General features: G+C 40.1%; 1 protein-coding gene across 1 annotated transcript; it reads left to right on the top strand.

Annotated features, from left to right (window-relative positions):
• Positions 1-2,247: 2,247 nt before the first annotated feature.
• LOC139917820 (myosin-7-like) lies at positions 2,248-15,227 on the top strand. Its single transcript, XM_078287460.1, has 38 exons — positions 2,248-2,284; positions 2,967-3,175; positions 3,265-3,408; positions 3,509-3,665; positions 3,754-3,781; positions 3,867-3,978; positions 4,070-4,162; positions 4,260-4,323; positions 4,574-4,672; positions 4,759-4,862; positions 4,944-5,082; positions 6,257-6,375; positions 6,475-6,624; positions 6,732-6,902; positions 6,996-7,305; positions 7,444-7,517; positions 7,961-8,166; positions 8,300-8,423; positions 8,514-8,650; positions 9,120-9,375; positions 9,465-9,707; positions 9,804-9,980; positions 10,062-10,207; positions 10,292-10,382; positions 10,489-10,878; positions 11,094-11,220; positions 11,318-11,436; positions 11,521-11,717; positions 11,843-12,026; positions 12,101-12,266; positions 12,352-12,476; positions 12,598-12,906; positions 12,986-13,189; positions 13,278-13,574; positions 13,943-14,047; positions 14,139-14,234; positions 14,608-14,742; positions 15,102-15,227. Exons 2-38 carry the CDS (start codon positions 2,975-2,977, stop codon positions 15,120-15,122), a joined length of 5,820 nt encoding a protein of 1,939 aa, XP_078143586.1. The 5' UTR covers positions 2,248-2,284; positions 2,967-2,974; the 3' UTR covers positions 15,123-15,227.
• Positions 15,228-16,363: the final 1,136 nt, after the last annotated feature.

Below are 16,363 nucleotides of genomic sequence, written 5' to 3' on the forward strand. Positions count from 1 at the left end.
CCTTGAGTGAATGTTGCCTGAGATACTTGAATATGAATACCAATATGGACCAAGGTGTCTGTAAATGAGATATGATTTGTTACTCACATGCCAAAAGATGGTTTCTTGTCTCTCTGGAGGTGGCGGGGCATCTAGAAGGAAGATCAGGGCAGGGAAATATTGTCACATGTGGGACCATAGCCTCAAACCTCATTCGAACATGTACTTTTTAGATGATTACTAGATGGAAAGCAAAGAGAAGACAGCATCGTCTATGGAAGCAACATCTGGTGTACAACATGCACACCTAGAATTCCCCCACTCTTGGCCTGATGGCGGAGCATTTCCACAACCTAAAAAATGGAATTCCTCCCTTTTCAGCTCAGACTAGTTTGGCAAATTCTACTTCCTCCTACCTGCTGAGGAAGTGGCTATTGAAATGCTGATACCATCTAATTCAATGAATATAAAGAGAAACAGTGACACATTTCTGATATTCCCAGATACACCATGACTTCTCCAGCAAACGTTGATTCAATGATGTGGTCACCCCTTTTCACACTTAGTAAAAAAAACACTGTGTATCCATCATACCCTCTGTTCTGGACTGCTGTGGTGTCTTATGATTATTCCTCCTAATTTTCACTAAGGACCCATCATACTGATGTTACTCTTTCAATAAGGGCAAAATAGACAATATCTTCCTTTCAATAAAGGTTGAGTGAATTGGTTCACCAAAAACACAGAACATCTTAAGGCATAAATATGAGAGGCGAAACCTGGATCTACTTCTGATGTGGTTGTATGATGTGCGATCATTCAAAGCGTTAAGTGTTTACTACTTCATGTCAAGCTACTTCTAATTCATGTCATCTGAGCATGAGTACTGCCTCCCTCTGAACATTTCTGCTGTAACTAAAGAAAAGGAAACAATGCCATGTGGACAGAGTTAGACCAAGGGTGTACGCCTAACTGAGCAGTGGTGAGTGATAATAAAAGGTTGCTACTGCTGTGACCATGGCCTCGTCTTGCCTCTCTGTAGACAACAGCTGCAACTCTTTATTGCCCCCCTTGAAATCCATTTCACACCCTATCACTTGACAGACCATTGTTGAACTTTAGATCTTTAGGTGTTGGATGTCCCATAAATCTTGCTTGCCAGCAAGCCTACTTTGTTTGGTTTGGGTATACAAGCACACTCAAAAAAATTTGTCTGTCATGAGTAAGAAATAAATCATCACAATGCAGCGTGGAGCCATCCGCCTAGCAGGAAATGGCCATAAATATAAGCTCTCTGATTAATATGTTTCCTCTTGAGATTTTCAGAGCCAACATGAAATACAGTCATTTTCAAATCAATACTCCTAAGGAACATACAGTATAGCTCCTGTCATGTGTTGATCCCCTGTTATTTCAACTACCCCTCTGTCATCACATATAGATGGGAATTGAAGTGAATCAGCATCTATTTAGGATTATCACCAACCTACCAAAGTATGAGAAGTGGTATAGTTAGTAGGGATATTTTCCATTATTTCACCATAGTCAAGCCCATAAAAGTATTACAAAGAATTGCTTTATGTTGTTTAATAAACAAATTTGACCTAATTAAGGTTCCATCTTAAGGTTAAGTTTTCTCTTCACATGCTCAGATCATTCTTCTTTCAGAATCACCTCATATGACTTACTGGTGCAGACAAGATTTACTTGACAGACTGCAGCCTGTCCCTGCTCCCCCACCTCCTGCCTTCCCCTTTCTTTGTCACATCCAGTCCAGCGTACTAGTGTGCTCTTCACAAGGTGAGAGCAACAAATAGCAGCACTAGGCTCTACCCAATTAGGAGAATGCTTTTTTTGATATGCAACCAGCATGCCATTTCTCTGATATTCATCCCCATATTTGGTTGACTAACAACCTTTATTAATGGAGGGACGCCCTGCTGTCAGCTACTGGGTCCATCATTTCACTTGACAATCAAAGGTTGACAGTCAAAGGTAAGAAAAACACCCACTGAAGTGCGAAACCTCTACCTCGTAAATGTGTGACCGTGTTCTGTCTTGTTCACTTCAGATCTTAGAAAGATAAGCATCTGCTGTTAACTACATTTTGGTAAAAGTTGGTGATAGATTTTGGTGATGAGATTCATTCTGTTACTGTGAATTCTGCTACTGTGAGTTATATATTGGTAAAAATTAATTTGTCTTGAGGAAATGATTTGTCTTGATAATGTGGCCTTTGGTTTGCTTCTGCTTAAATCACATAACCAGCACAGATCCGGATCTCCTGTGCAGTGCAGCCCCCCAGGTAAAATCCACAACTAAGTTTATGTGACAGAGTCTTAATTATCTTTAATTATGGAGTAGAACATTACTTATCTGAACTTCAAACACCTGAACTGACCGATTTACCAAATTATTTTTTTGAAAGCAACTTGTTTCGTTGATGATACATGAATATGCCAGGAACACATGAATGCTTTTACTTATACGACTGTTTTGGGGCTGTTGTTGCATGCTTTGCACCGAAAGATCTGAGACATCCAAATTCCCCTGCGTGATAAATAAAGAACCTGTCTATCTCTCTATCAATCTATTCCTTGTTATTGAATGTTTGTAATGTTGGTGATGCATTTATTTAAGCTTATTTATTTCTGTACTTGTGGTAAGTCACTCTGAATAAGAGACTGAGTTATATGCTAAATATTTAAAGGTTAAAGATTTAAAGTGATTACATGTATGTTGAGAGGACAATTTGTGTAAATACTGTCCTTTGTATGGGGATATACAGTATATTTGTGTTTGTAAATGTAATGTTTTCAGCTATGTGTAAAGTTTTCTTTTAATATGTCTGTTTTTACTAAACCTTTGTTTTGTTGCGTTGGTTTTTGTTGGGTCTTGTGTGGGTGATTGCTTGAGCATAAGTTGTAAAATAAATTTCTGTGCAAAGAGAATCACTGATCCTAAATAACTTTTCATACTACTATTAGGTTGAAAAATGGGTGACGCCGTCATGGCAGAGTTTGGACCTGCTGCTTCCTATCTGAGGAAGTCAGACAAGGAGCGTCTGGAGGCCCAGACTCGTCCGTTTGACATGAAGAAGGAATGCTTCGTTCCTGACCCCGTGGTTGAGTACGTCAAGGCTACCATCACCAGTCGTGACGGTGACAAAGCCACTGCTGACACTGAATTTGGAAAGGTAGATACAAGATATGGATTTAATAGAATAGTGATTTACATCCACAACATTTTTGGTCAATTTTTGTCTTTTGTCTTGTTGTTTTTCAGACTGTGACAGTGAAGGAGTGTGACGTTCACCCTCAGAACCCACCAAAGTTTGACAAAATTGAAGACATGGCGATGTTCACCTTCCTTCATGAGCCAGCTGTGCTGTTTAACCTCAAAGAGCGTTATGCAGCATGGATGATCTATGTAAGACAATTACATAAAAATGTAACTTTCCTTCATTGATAAAATGTCTGTGAATCTGAAAACTACTGTATTATCCTTGATCCCTTTCTTAATGTCGTAGACCTACTCTGGGCTGTTCTGTGTGACTGTCAACCCCTACAAGTGGCTGCCAGTCTACAACCAAGAAGTGGTTGTTGCCTACAGAGGAAAGAAGAGGAGTGAAGCTCCTCCTCACATCTTCTCCATCTCTGACAATGCCTACCAGTACATGTTGTCAGGTACACAATCTACTAGCCTTTCATTCTTGTATCGTGCCACCATACCACCATTTGTTAGTGATATTTTGAATATTTCTCTTGCTCACAGACAGAGAAAACCAGTCTATCCTTATCACGTGAGTCACCCAGCCAACAAAAATCTCTTGAATAGTGAAGGATCATTGATCTTTGCCTAAAACGTTCTGTCTCTTCTGTATCCAGTGGAGAATCCGGTGCTGGAAAGACTGTCAACACCAAGCGTGTCATTCAGTACTTTGCCAGTATTGCTGCTGCGCCAGGTGCTGGGAAGAAAGATGCAGCTGCTGAGAAGAAGGTTTGTAATGTGACAAGCTGAAACAAAGTATGTGGCTTTACATGCTCGGCCCCAAACCTTGTTGAAGTGTGTGTAAATTTGACAAAAACAGGGAACCCTGGAGGATCAAATCATTCAGGCTAACCCAGCTTTGGAGGCCTTTGGTAATGCCAAGACCATCAGGAATGACAACTCCTCCAGATTTGTGAGTGTCTCTGTGATTGCAGTGAGACAACTTGATTGTCATTAATGAACTGACAGTGATACTAGACAAACAAATGAGTGTTGCTTTTTCCTCTCAGGGTAAATTCATCAGAATTCATTTTGATAACCGAGGAAAGTTGGCCTCCGCTGATATTGAGACTTGTGAGTAAAACTAAATAATGATTTTAAAAGTAGATGCAATAATGTGTCATCATGACATAAAGTTGTAGTAGTACCGATTTCCCATTTCCTTTTACAAAATTAATAATTTCTGTAAAAACCTGTTCAATTTTGTGACATCACATTATTGAGTGATGGTGTGTTAATAATTATAGCCAAGGTATGTCATACACTAAGTAAATGTAAAAATTTTATATTGCAGCACAATAACAACAATGTATTCCTCTAACAGACCTTCTGGAAAAGTCTCGTGTGACCTTCCAGCTCAAAGCTGAGAGGGACTACCACATTTTCTACCAGATCTTGTCTCAGAAAAAGCCTGAACTTCTGGGTAAGTGTGTATCTCAAAAACACAAACTTATTGGTTATTGCTGTATCATGAAGTAAATATGAACTATTTTGTGAATGTCTTTTTAGAAATGTTGCTTATCACCAACAACCCCTACGACTACGCCTTCATCTCCCAAGGAGAGACGACAGTAGCCTCCATCAACGATGCTGACGAGCTGATGGCTACTGATGTGAGCTGAATCTGCTAACTGACAAAACTTTCCATAATGAGATATGGAATTTACCAGAATTAAGTTTTTGATCTTATTCAGGATGCCTTTGATGTGCTGGGCTTCACTCAAGAAGAAAAGAACAGTATTTACAAGGCAGTTGGTGCCATCATGCACTATGGCAACATGAGGTTCAAGCAGAAGCAGCGTGAAGAGCAGGCAGAGGCTGATGGCACTGAAGGTGAGAGATGCTCTCAGATCCATTGTTCCAACATGTTTGTTCTTCCTTACTGATTTTCTACACCACTTTTCTGCACAAATTATGGAAATGAGCACTAAATGGAACCATCATTCTATGTTTCTGCTTTGTTGACATATTTGTGCAGCGCAAGAAATCACACAACCCAGCAGCTCTATACTGACTCCACTATATCTATCAGTAATTCTAGCAATAATCACAATCAGTATTATTTTGGACCTATTTTTGTCTTGAGTGCACATTGTGTTGTCCACATAGTGGATGGTGCAGCCCTAGCTTGAATGGCCACAAGATGTCACTGTCATTCATTTGCATTTACTTGCGTCTTGAGTCTGAATTTCAACATAAGAGTGACACATGATACATAAGAGTGATACCCCCTGAATGAAACCATTGTTGGCCTTTTCCAGAAGTCTACTCTTAAGCTGTTAGCCTGCAACAGAGTTAGTGCTGCAACAGAGAAGAGCACTCTATCCCCACTAATCACCTATTTGCTCAAATTAATTTCAGGTGTCTCAGTGCACAGGAAGTAACAAATCAAAACTAACCCCCAAACCCAAATCTAATGGTAGAAAGCATGCTACTGAAATTGCCATCTGCTATCTGCACAGATTTGGGTTTGGGGTTTAAGAATGAAATACAAAACTTTCTCCTAAACAGCAGTGAGTGAGTGCTCCAGCAACAGAAAGCTAGATTTTTTTCACCATTGGCTCCCCTACCAACCACTAAGAAAAAGAAATGTATGTTGCATGATTTCTGGGTGATGAAGTCCTTGTCTACAAACAAAAATTCAAACAGTTACGTCTTGCTGCCACTAGGGGCTGCCAAAGTGCGTGTCTGCCTAGTGCAGTTTTAATTGCTTAACTTTTTCCTCACATTGAGGGGGAAAAAGACAAAAATTTAAAATGAAAAGGAATGCCATTAAATATCTATCCACTAATCAGTTTTCATACAGTTATTGACAGCAGTATATCAACAGCTGTTTACTTATCCAGCGTTAAGTTGCCACCTTGTGTCGCCACCATGTTTGTAACCACTTTAGCCTTTCAATGTGTCAGAAAAACCCTAAATAAAAAAGAGACTGTAAAAAAGAGACTGCACAATGTCGGCTTGATAGACACTTGCCTATGAATTAATCTCAGATTCACTTTCTCAGATGCTGACAAAGTTGCGTATCTTTTGGGCCTGAACTCTGCTGACCTCATCAAGGGTCTCTGTCACCCAAGAGTCAAAGTAGGAAATGAGTGGGTCACCAAGGGACAAAATGTTGCCCAGGTAATGAGTTGTGAGGGGAACTTTTTGGAGTTTTTTTTTTTGCTGTGTAAATTCAAAGTTAAGTTAAAATGCTAATGTACTAATGCTTTTCTTTTTAAGGTATACTATGCTGTTGGTGCACTGTCTAAGTCAGTGTATGAGAAGATGTTCCTGTGGATGGTGGTGAGAATTAACCAATCCCTGGACACCAAGCAGCCTCGCCAGTACTTCATTGGTGTTCTGGACATTGCTGGGTTTGAGATCTTTGATGTAAGTTTGGAAATGAAAATCCAACCTCCATCAATATTAAGATTTTGCATTCAACATTTTCAGGTCTGATTTAATTTCTACTTATACTATCAACTTTATTATTACAGTTCAACACCTTTGAGCAGCTCTGTATCAACTTCACCAATGAAAAACTGCAACAGTTTTTCAACCACCACATGTTTGTTCTGGAGCAAGAAGAGTACAAGAAAGAGGGCATTGAATGGACTTTCATAGACTTTGGTATGGATTTGCAGGCCTGTATTGACCTGATTGAAAAGGTGAGATATTGGGATGATTTAGGCAAATCAAGAAAATTTGTAATCAAGTTACATTACCTATTCTATTTAATTCCTTTATTTTCTTCTCCTCAGCCCATGGGTATCATGTCCATCCTTGAAGAGGAGTGCATGTTTCCCAAGGCCAGTGACACCACCTTTAAAGCAAAGCTATATGACAACCACCTGGGGAAATCCAACAACTTCCAGAAGCCCAGGATTGTCAAGGGGAAACCAGAGGCCCATTTCTCCCTGGTTCACTATGCTGGTACTGTGGACTACAACATTTGTAACTGGCTGGTGAAGAACAAAGACCCCCTGAATGAAACAGTTGTCGGCCTTTTCCAGAAGTCTACTCTTAAGATGTTATGCTACCTCTTTGCAGGTTATGCAGGAGCTGATTCTGGTATGTATTTTTTAAAATGGACACATATTTTGTCAAAAGAAATTTGACAACAATTTTGTGATTTTTGTGTTGTCTTCTGTTGGTAGTTAAAACTGTACACTTTTCTGTAGGTGTTTTTTAACAGTGTATTCTGTTTAGCTCAAGATTCTGGAAAGGGCAAAGGCAGCAAGAAAAAAGGCTCCTCCTTCCAAACTGTATCTGCTTTGCACAGGGTGAGATGTTGCTAATTCCATTCACAATCAATTAGAATAGTGGACTTTTTGGAAGTTTTTTCCTTTTCATCCACATTTTTAAAATAATGATTTTGGGGCTATTAGGTAAGCTAACCAAGATATAATCTATTTCATGCTACTAATCTACCAACAGTTTTGTGTTCAGTGTACTGTACCTAACATTGTATGGATTTGGGAAACGTTTGACCAAATAAAGTCCATTATCTTAAATTACCTACTTCATTAGAATAATTTGGGCACCCATTTTCATCTTCCTACACATCCAACTCAATCTTTAAAAAACAATTGCAGCTAAAGACAGCTTCTACTTTAACATTTGGAAATTACCTTAATATTTCAATACATGGCAAGAATGTTTTGGAGAGGTGATAAGTGTCAAGAAAAAAAAAATTAAATACAAGTCCTTTATGGCTAACTTGCAGGAGAACCTGAACAAGCTGATGACCAACCTGAGGTCTACTCACCCTCACTTTGTACGCTGCATCATCCCCAATGAGACCAAGACTCCTGGGGCCATGGAGAATCCTCTGGTGATGCACCAGCTACGCTGCAACGGTGTGCTGGAAGGCATCAGGATCTGCAGAAAGGGCTTCCCCAACAGGATCCTTTATGGAGATTTCAAACAGAGGTGATTGTCAGATACAGTATATGTCCACATTTAGTGAAGGAGTTGCATGTTTTGGAGGTACATGTTTTGGTAGTGTAGTGCTTCTACAAGACTTAAAATAAAATTGAAATTATCTTTCATACACATCACAAAGATACCGCATTTTGAACCCGAGTGCCATCCCTGAGGGACAGTTCATTGATAACAAGAAGGCTGCAGAGAAACTTCTGGGCTCCTTGGACATCGATCATAACCAGTACAAATTGGGGCACACCAAGGTTAGTATTGGTGGCACTGGTGAATAAATGAGACATTTTTATAAAGCATATATATTATTACTATTCATCTGATCTGTGCTTATAAATCAGGTGTTCTTCAAAGCTGGGCTGTTGGGTCTGCTAGAGGAGATGCGAGATGACCGATTAGCTTTAATCATCACCAGGATCCAGGCAAGGTCACGAGGTCTTCTAGCAAGAATTGAGTTTCAGAAGATTGTGGAACGTCGGTAAGTGTTCAAGTCAATCAATCTTAAATTAGTAGTAGCAGTATGAATATTATCAATAATAAATAAGTATTGCATCTGAGCAGTGGAACGACAGGAGAAGCTGCTTCAAGATGAATTTTTACACTATGCATTTTTCATTTAGAACTCACTATATTTTGAAAGTAAAGCTAGCTGACTGGGGAGAATGGATAAAATTTCTCCTAGAATTCTTAAATCAGTTCACAAAAGTTTGCTTCTAGAAATGTAAATGTTCTAAAACCTAGAACATGGTTTCCTGTTGAATTTCCAGTTGATAGTTTGCTCACAGCAGTACAAGACTGACCAAAAAACTCTATTCATATATACAGTAGATTCACCCTTTTTTGGAAATGCCATATAATTGAAATCAAGTGCAGAAAAATGGATTCATAAACACAAAATTTGTCTCAGAAAAATCATGACAACATAATTATGAATCAATTGTCCACAGGGATGCACTACTGGTGATCCAGTGGAACATCCGTGCGTTCATGGGGGTCAAGAATTGGCCCTGGATGAAGATGTATTTCAAGATCAAACCTCTGTTGAAGTCAGCAGAGACTGAGAAGGAGATGGCCAACATGAAGGAAGAATTCCTCAAGTTGAAAGAAGCTTACGCAAAGTCTGAGGCTCGTAGGAAGGAACTAGAGGAGAAAATGGTCTCTCTTCTCCAAGAAAAGAATGACCTGCAGCTCCAAGTTCAGGCTGTATGTTTAAAATAATTCAACATTACAACTAAAACGAATGACAACATTATCGAGTCTGTTAACATACTGCATGTTTTCACTTATAACAGGAGCAAGATAATCTCTGTGATGCCGAAGAAAGATGTGAGGGGCTGATCAAGAGCAAGATTCAGCTGGAGGCAAAAACCAAAGAGCTGACAGAGAGACTGGAGGATGAGGAGGAGATGAATGCAGAACTGACTGCTAAGAAGAGGAAGCTGGAGGATGAGTGTTCTGAGTTGAAAAAAGACATTGATGACTTGGAGTTAACTCTGGCTAAGGTGGAGAAAGAGAAGCATGCCACTGAGAACAAGGTACTGTAAAAACGTAAAATCACTTTGTATGTCCCAAATAACAGCGTAATACAGCTGTTTTATTAAATCCTTGATAAAACATGCGTGTGGCCATAGGTAAAGAACCTGACTGAGGAGATGGCTGCTCTGGATGAAATCATTGCCAAGCTAACTAAGGAGAAGAAAGCCTTACAGGAAGCTCATCAGCAAACACTGGATGACCTGCAGAGTGAGGAAGACAAAGTCAACACTCTGACCAAGGCCAAGGCTAAGCTGGAGCAGCAAGTGGATGACGTAAGAATATAATTGTTGAGACTGCTGTGGAAAATTATGAATAAATTACAATTCAAAGATTGTCATTATCACCCACCACAGCTTGAAGGGTCCCTTGAGCAAGAGAAGAAAGTCCGCATGGATCTTGAGAGAGCAAAGAGGAAGCTTGAAGGAGACCTGAAGTTGGCCCAAGAGAGTATCATGGACCTGGAAAATGACAAGCAGCAACTTGAAGAGAGGCTGAAGAAGTAATGAAAAAAAAATCCTAAATAATGAATAAACCTTATTACACCATCAACATGTAATGAACTATGAAATTTTGTTATCCATAGGAAAGATTTTGAAATCAGCCACCTTAATGCGAAAATAGAAGATGAACAGGCAATGAGTGCCCAACTCCAGAAAAAATTGAAGGAGTTGCAGGTAATACATTAAATGAGTTAAAATAAGTGAAATAAGGTCAAAGTATACGTATCTGACATACGATTAAGGCAACAATTGAGAACAACAACATTTTCTTTTGGTCTAGGCTCGCATTGAGGAGCTGGAAGAGGAGCTTGAGGCAGAGCGAGCTGCCCGAGCCAAGGTGGAGAAGCAGAGAGCAGACTTGTCCAGAGAACTGGAGGAGATCAGCGAGAGGCTGGAGGAGGCTGGTGGAGCAACAGCTGCCCAGATAGAGATGAACAAGAAGAGGGAGGCTGAGTTCCAGAAACTCCGCAGAGACCTTGAAGAGGCCACTCTGCAGCACGAAGCCACCGCTGCCACGCTCAGGAAGAAACAAGCTGACAGTGTTGCTGACCTGGGGGAGCAGATTGACAACCTGCAGAGAGTCAAGCAGAAACTGGAGAAGGAGAAGAGTGAGCTCAGGCTGGAGCTGGATGATGTGGTTTCCAACATGGAACATGTTGTGAAGGCTAAGGTAAACTACTTTTCATGTCTCTTATGTTGTACTACTCATTCTTTCACTTACATTTTTTCTTTGTGGGCCTTTGATGTATTTGTGTTGAATCTAAAGAGCACAAAAACCAAAGCAGTGTCTACTCAGTTTAATTTTTCAATACTTATGATTTATTAAGCCAATACCTCTGCAGTGGTTTCTGTGCCAGCACTATATTACTGTGCTTTCTGTTTCAGAGTAATTTGGAGAAAATGTGCAGGACTCTGGAAGACCAGATGAATGAATACAAAACAAAAGCTGAGGAGGGACAGCGTACCATCAATGACTTCACCATGCAGAAAGCAAAGCTTCAAACTGAGAATGGTATGCCTGTTTTATTTAGCATGAACAGTTAATTTCATTAACAGGGAAGTTAGTCTTGACATCTTGAAGTACTCATTTGAATTTTGCATCAAATCAGGTGAACTTTCACGGCAGCTTGAGGAAAAAGACTCCCTGGTGTCTCAACTCACCAGAGGAAAACTGTCCTACACTCAACAGACTGAAGACCTCAAAAGACAACTGGAGGAGGAAGTCAAGGTAGCAACCAAATAACAGTGAGAATGTATCTGGTAAAGATTAAATGTTGGTACATGAGATGGACAAAGCTTGCTTTAATTTCAGGCAAAGAATGCATTGGCCCATGCAGTTCAGTCTGCTCGCCATGACTGTGACCTGCTGAGGGAGCAGTATGAGGAGGAGCAGGAGGCCAAGGCTGAACTGCAGCGCAGCATGTCCAAGGCTAACTCTGAGGTGGCTCAGTGGAGAACCAAGTACGAAACTGATGCCATCCAGAGGACCGAGGAACTGGAGGAGGCCAAGTGAGGGACAAACCTTAATTGCTTTTTAGTACTACTTATACACATTTTGTAAAGGCTTACTTGAACTACTCTGCATACTACAGCAGCAATCCAACCTAAAGAAATTATATTCATTGATAATCCAGAAAGAAGCTGGCTCAGCGTCTGCAGGATGCTGAGGAAGCTGTTGAAGCAGTGAATGCTAAATGTTCCTCTCTGGAGAAGACCAAACACAGGCTGCAGAATGAGATTGAAGATCTCATGGTGGATGTGGAGAGGTCTAATGCTGCTGCTGCCGCCCTGGACAAGAAGCAAAGGAACTTTGACAAGGTTCAATTTATTACAAATTATTTCACTGCAGGTAAAAGGTGAATGCTTAATTCACAATGCATACCGTCTTTCAGGTCTTGGCAGAGTGGAAGCAGAAGTATGAGGAGTCTCAAACAGAGTTGGAGAGCTCCCAGAAGGAGGCCAGGTCTCTGAGCACAGAGCTTTTCAAACTGAAGAACTCCTATGAAGAATCTCTGGACCATCTGGAGACCATGAAGAGAGAGAACAAGAATCTACAAGGTAAGGAAATGTAACTGTATTAAAGAGCTTGTTCAAAACATTTTCTCATGAGAAGACATTTATAATTTTACATTTTGATCCTCAGAGGAAATATCTGACCTCACTGAGCAAATTGCTGAGGGTGGAAAGAGTATTCATGAGCTTGAGAAGATTCGAAAACAATTGGAGCAAGAGAAGTCTGAGATTCAAGCAACTCTCGAGGAAGTAGAGGTATGTTGTGCCCTCTGATGACAGACCTTATGAACTTGAATGCACTGTACCTGCAATTGGTTAAAAGCTATTGAAATTCAGCTACATATTCTTATTGACAACATAATTTTTCTCATTCTAGGCCACATTGGAGCATGAGGAAGGGAAGATTCTCAGAGCCCAGCTTGAGTTCAATCAGGTGAAGGCTGATATTGAGCGCAAGCTGGCCGAGAAAGAGGAGGAAATGGATCAAGCAAAGAGAAACCAACAGAGAACTGTGGATACTCTTCAGAGCTCTCTTGAGGCAGAGACTCGCAGCAGAAATGAGGCCCTCCGTTTGAAGAAGAAGATGGAGGGAGACCTCAATGAGATGGAGATTCAGCTAAGCCAGGCCAACAGGCAGGCAGCTGAGGCCCAGAAACAACTGAAGTCTGTTCATACTCATTTAAAGGTATGAATATTGATTAAAAAAGAATAGTTGGGATGTATTATCCTATTACAATACATCTTTTAAATGTTTCATCTTCCAGGATGCTCAACTTCAACTTGATGACTCTCTTCGAGCCAATGATGATCTTAAGGAGAACATTGCCATGGTTGAGAGACGCAACAACCTGATGCAAGCTGAACTGGAGGAACTGAGGTCTGCTCTAGAGCAAACTGAGAGAGGACGCAAACTTGCTGAGCAAGAGCTGCTGGATGTTAGTGAGAGGGTGCAGCTACTGCACTCACAGGTAAGACAATCATTATATTTACCAAAACTCTTTTCAATTCTCATCACTTTAGTAAGAAATTCTACAATAAGAGTTTCTCTTTGACCAGAATACCAGTCTGCTAAACCAGAAGAAGAAGCTGGAGGCCGATACATCCCAGCTTCAAACTGAGGTAGAGGAGGCTCTGCAGGAGTGCAGAAATGCTGAAGAAAAGGCCAAGAAGGCCATTACTGATGCTGCCATGATGGCAGAGGAGCTGAAGAAAGAGCAGGACACCAGCGCTCACCTGGAGCGTATGAAGAAGAACATGGAGCAAACCATCAAGGACCTGCAACATCGTCTGGATGAGGCTGAACAGATCGCCATGAAGGGGGGCAAGAAGCAGGTGCAGAAGCTTGAGGCCAGGGTGAGTGTTCAATAATCTGCAACAAGTTCATATAAATAAATGTCAATCTTGCTACTCTCTATTGCTGATTCACATTACACAACAAAATTCAATCTATACCATGAAATCTTTAACGTTTGCTGTTCTAAACATCTTCTTCCCCAGGAAAAATAAAACACATGAAGTGATAAGTTTAATGTTTCTGGCAGCAGCAACAGCAATTTGTTTGAAATAAATACAAGAACTGGGTAGTTAGCATGAGCAGCGATAGCCGAATTAGGATATTGCGGATTACCACGTTAAAATGTATCAGATAGAAAATGTTTACCAGAAAAAAACAAACCATATAATATATGATAATCTTAATCTCCACGTCATCACTTCAACAGGTCAGGGAATTGGAAAGTGAAGTTGAGGCTGAACAGAGAAAGGCCAGCGATTCTGTCAAGGGAATACGAAAATACGAGAGACGTATCAAGGAGCTGACCTATCAGGTATCTTTCAATCCAGTTAAGAGATTGTGAAATCCTGAGAGTAAAATCTCTACTCAAAATGAAACTTACTTTGTTTTTTTTCTATTTTCAGACTGAGGAGGATCGTAAGAATCTGGCCCGTCTGCAAGATCTGGTGGACAAGCTGCAGCTCAAGGTCAAATCCTACAAGAGATCTGCTGAGGAGGCTGTAAGTACTATCAATATGGCTGGAAATGCAGTTGAACTTCTTATCTTGACAACTAGTTTAGTAGGTATAGGAACAATATAAGATTAAACTAATTGTTGGGTGATGTGCTACTTAAAAATAAAAAATACCAATAGGGCAGGGGGTCCTGGTGGCTCAATAGTCTAACGCACCATGTAACTGCGACGTCTTGTGTTCGAATTCAGACCAGGACCTTTGTCACATCATCTCTCTCTCTCCCAACCATCTCTGTCTCTCTTTACTGTCAACTATCTAATAAAGGCAAAATGGCCAAAATATAAACTTAAAAAAACTAAAAATACAAATAGGTTTAACTGAAATTAAACTATGATGATATTTTGTGTCTGTTTAACAGGAGGAACAGGCCAACAGTAATCTTACCAAGTTCCGTAAGATTCAGCATGAGCTGGATGAAGCTGAAGAGAGAGCTGACATTGCTGAGTCTCAGGTCAACAAGCTACGTGCCAAGAGCCGTGATGTGGGGTCAAAGGTCAGTGTACACTATAGCACCATTTCAGTTATTGCTTTTTTCCCTTTTTAGCATTGGTAAGAGTAGTTAGTAAGTATTTAGTGTTAGTAAGAGTAGATCCATATCTACTAAGTGCTTAGTGAGTATAGGGAAAAGCATGGCATTATAATATAGTTTATGACCTCTCCTTCATCCATCTGCCTCAGTATAATTTCCTTTCCTTTCCATATGTAACCAAACTGGTTAGCCTATTTTATCGCTGCATTGCTTCACAAATTGTACAGTATGCATTAAAAGGACACTGCAAGTAGTAATGAAACTTCTTTTTATCTCACCACTGTTTCATTTTCTTACTCTTTCTCTCCTCTCTATTATTTCAGAAAGGGCATGATGAGGAGTGAAGCTCACTGAATGAATTCTCGTTTCTGAGGCACCTGCTGACGCGTAATGGTGCCTCCCTAAGCATGCCTGTTGTTCAGTAGAATAAAATGAATCTGCATCTGGAATTGTGTCTTGACTTTTCTTATTTTCTTTCCTTATTTTATTCTTCCAGTCTCCACCACTTGTCAAACATTGGTGCTGTACTTCCTTGTGATTTTGTCGTGATTTGTTTTTTGTTGTGTTGTTTTTTTTTATTTGTGATTCGTCACAATATCCAGGCAGTCAACATTCATTTCCTCACTTCAGATGGAGTATTATATGAAATGGCATAAATTTAGTTACCACAATAAAGGTCCAATAAACCTAATGGTCAATTATGTCCTCAGGGTCACCTCTTGATAGTTATTCATTAAGCCGCGATTGAATTTCATGTTAATACATTATTTCTGATAGGCAGAGCCTACAGCAGGTTTGGCAATATACTATTTCATTATTTCATATTGCTGGAGCTGACTGCGGGCTCTTGATTCTTATACTGGCACTGATGTGGCAGGAACACACCACAGAGAATGGCTGCAGAAATACGGAAGTACTGGCAAGAGTTGGCTTCAGTCTGCAGTGTATGAACAACAGACACTGCATCTATTTCTTATGCCAATCCATGAATGCAACACACCACTGTGGCAAAAGAACAATTCCACTGACAGAATTTTTTGCTGTTATTCTTGTTTTTTTGGGGGGAATTTCCCATACTACACACAGAGTAGTTAGGAATTTGCTTCTTTGCATATCTGAGACACATGTATGCATTTCACTTGAGGGATCAGTTTAAGTCATCTGCCTCTCAGTAGGTTAAAGTATCCCCATCAACCATGATTTGAAAATCACTGCCGACACACATTACTCTGTTGCATTGTACCAAGGCAGATAGTTTGGATGCCTGGTGATATGTTTTCAAGGAAAGGAAGGAAATTTAACTTGACACATAGTGTATATTAAAATTACATTTTTACTTGCTATGTAAGTAAATGCATTCACAATATTGAAAGTGGGATGGGCATTCACAGCTCCAAGAATCTGTCAGAATTCATAATAAACACCACTATAGAGAGGCTGGACAATGCTTTCTCCTAAGAGCACAGAATACATTTGTAACATTGGCTATATTAAAAGGCAAATGAAGTTTAACTTAGCAAGTACCTACCAAGTATTCAGTCACTTTGCTGCCAAGGCCTGAAACGTTCCTCCAGTCCAGAAGGTA

This window comes from Centroberyx gerrardi, chromosome 13, assembly GCF_048128805.1.
Source record: "Centroberyx gerrardi isolate f3 chromosome 13, fCenGer3.hap1.cur.20231027, whole genome shotgun sequence".
In the NCBI taxonomy this organism is placed as follows: Eukaryota; Metazoa; Chordata; class Actinopteri; order Beryciformes; family Berycidae; genus Centroberyx; species Centroberyx gerrardi.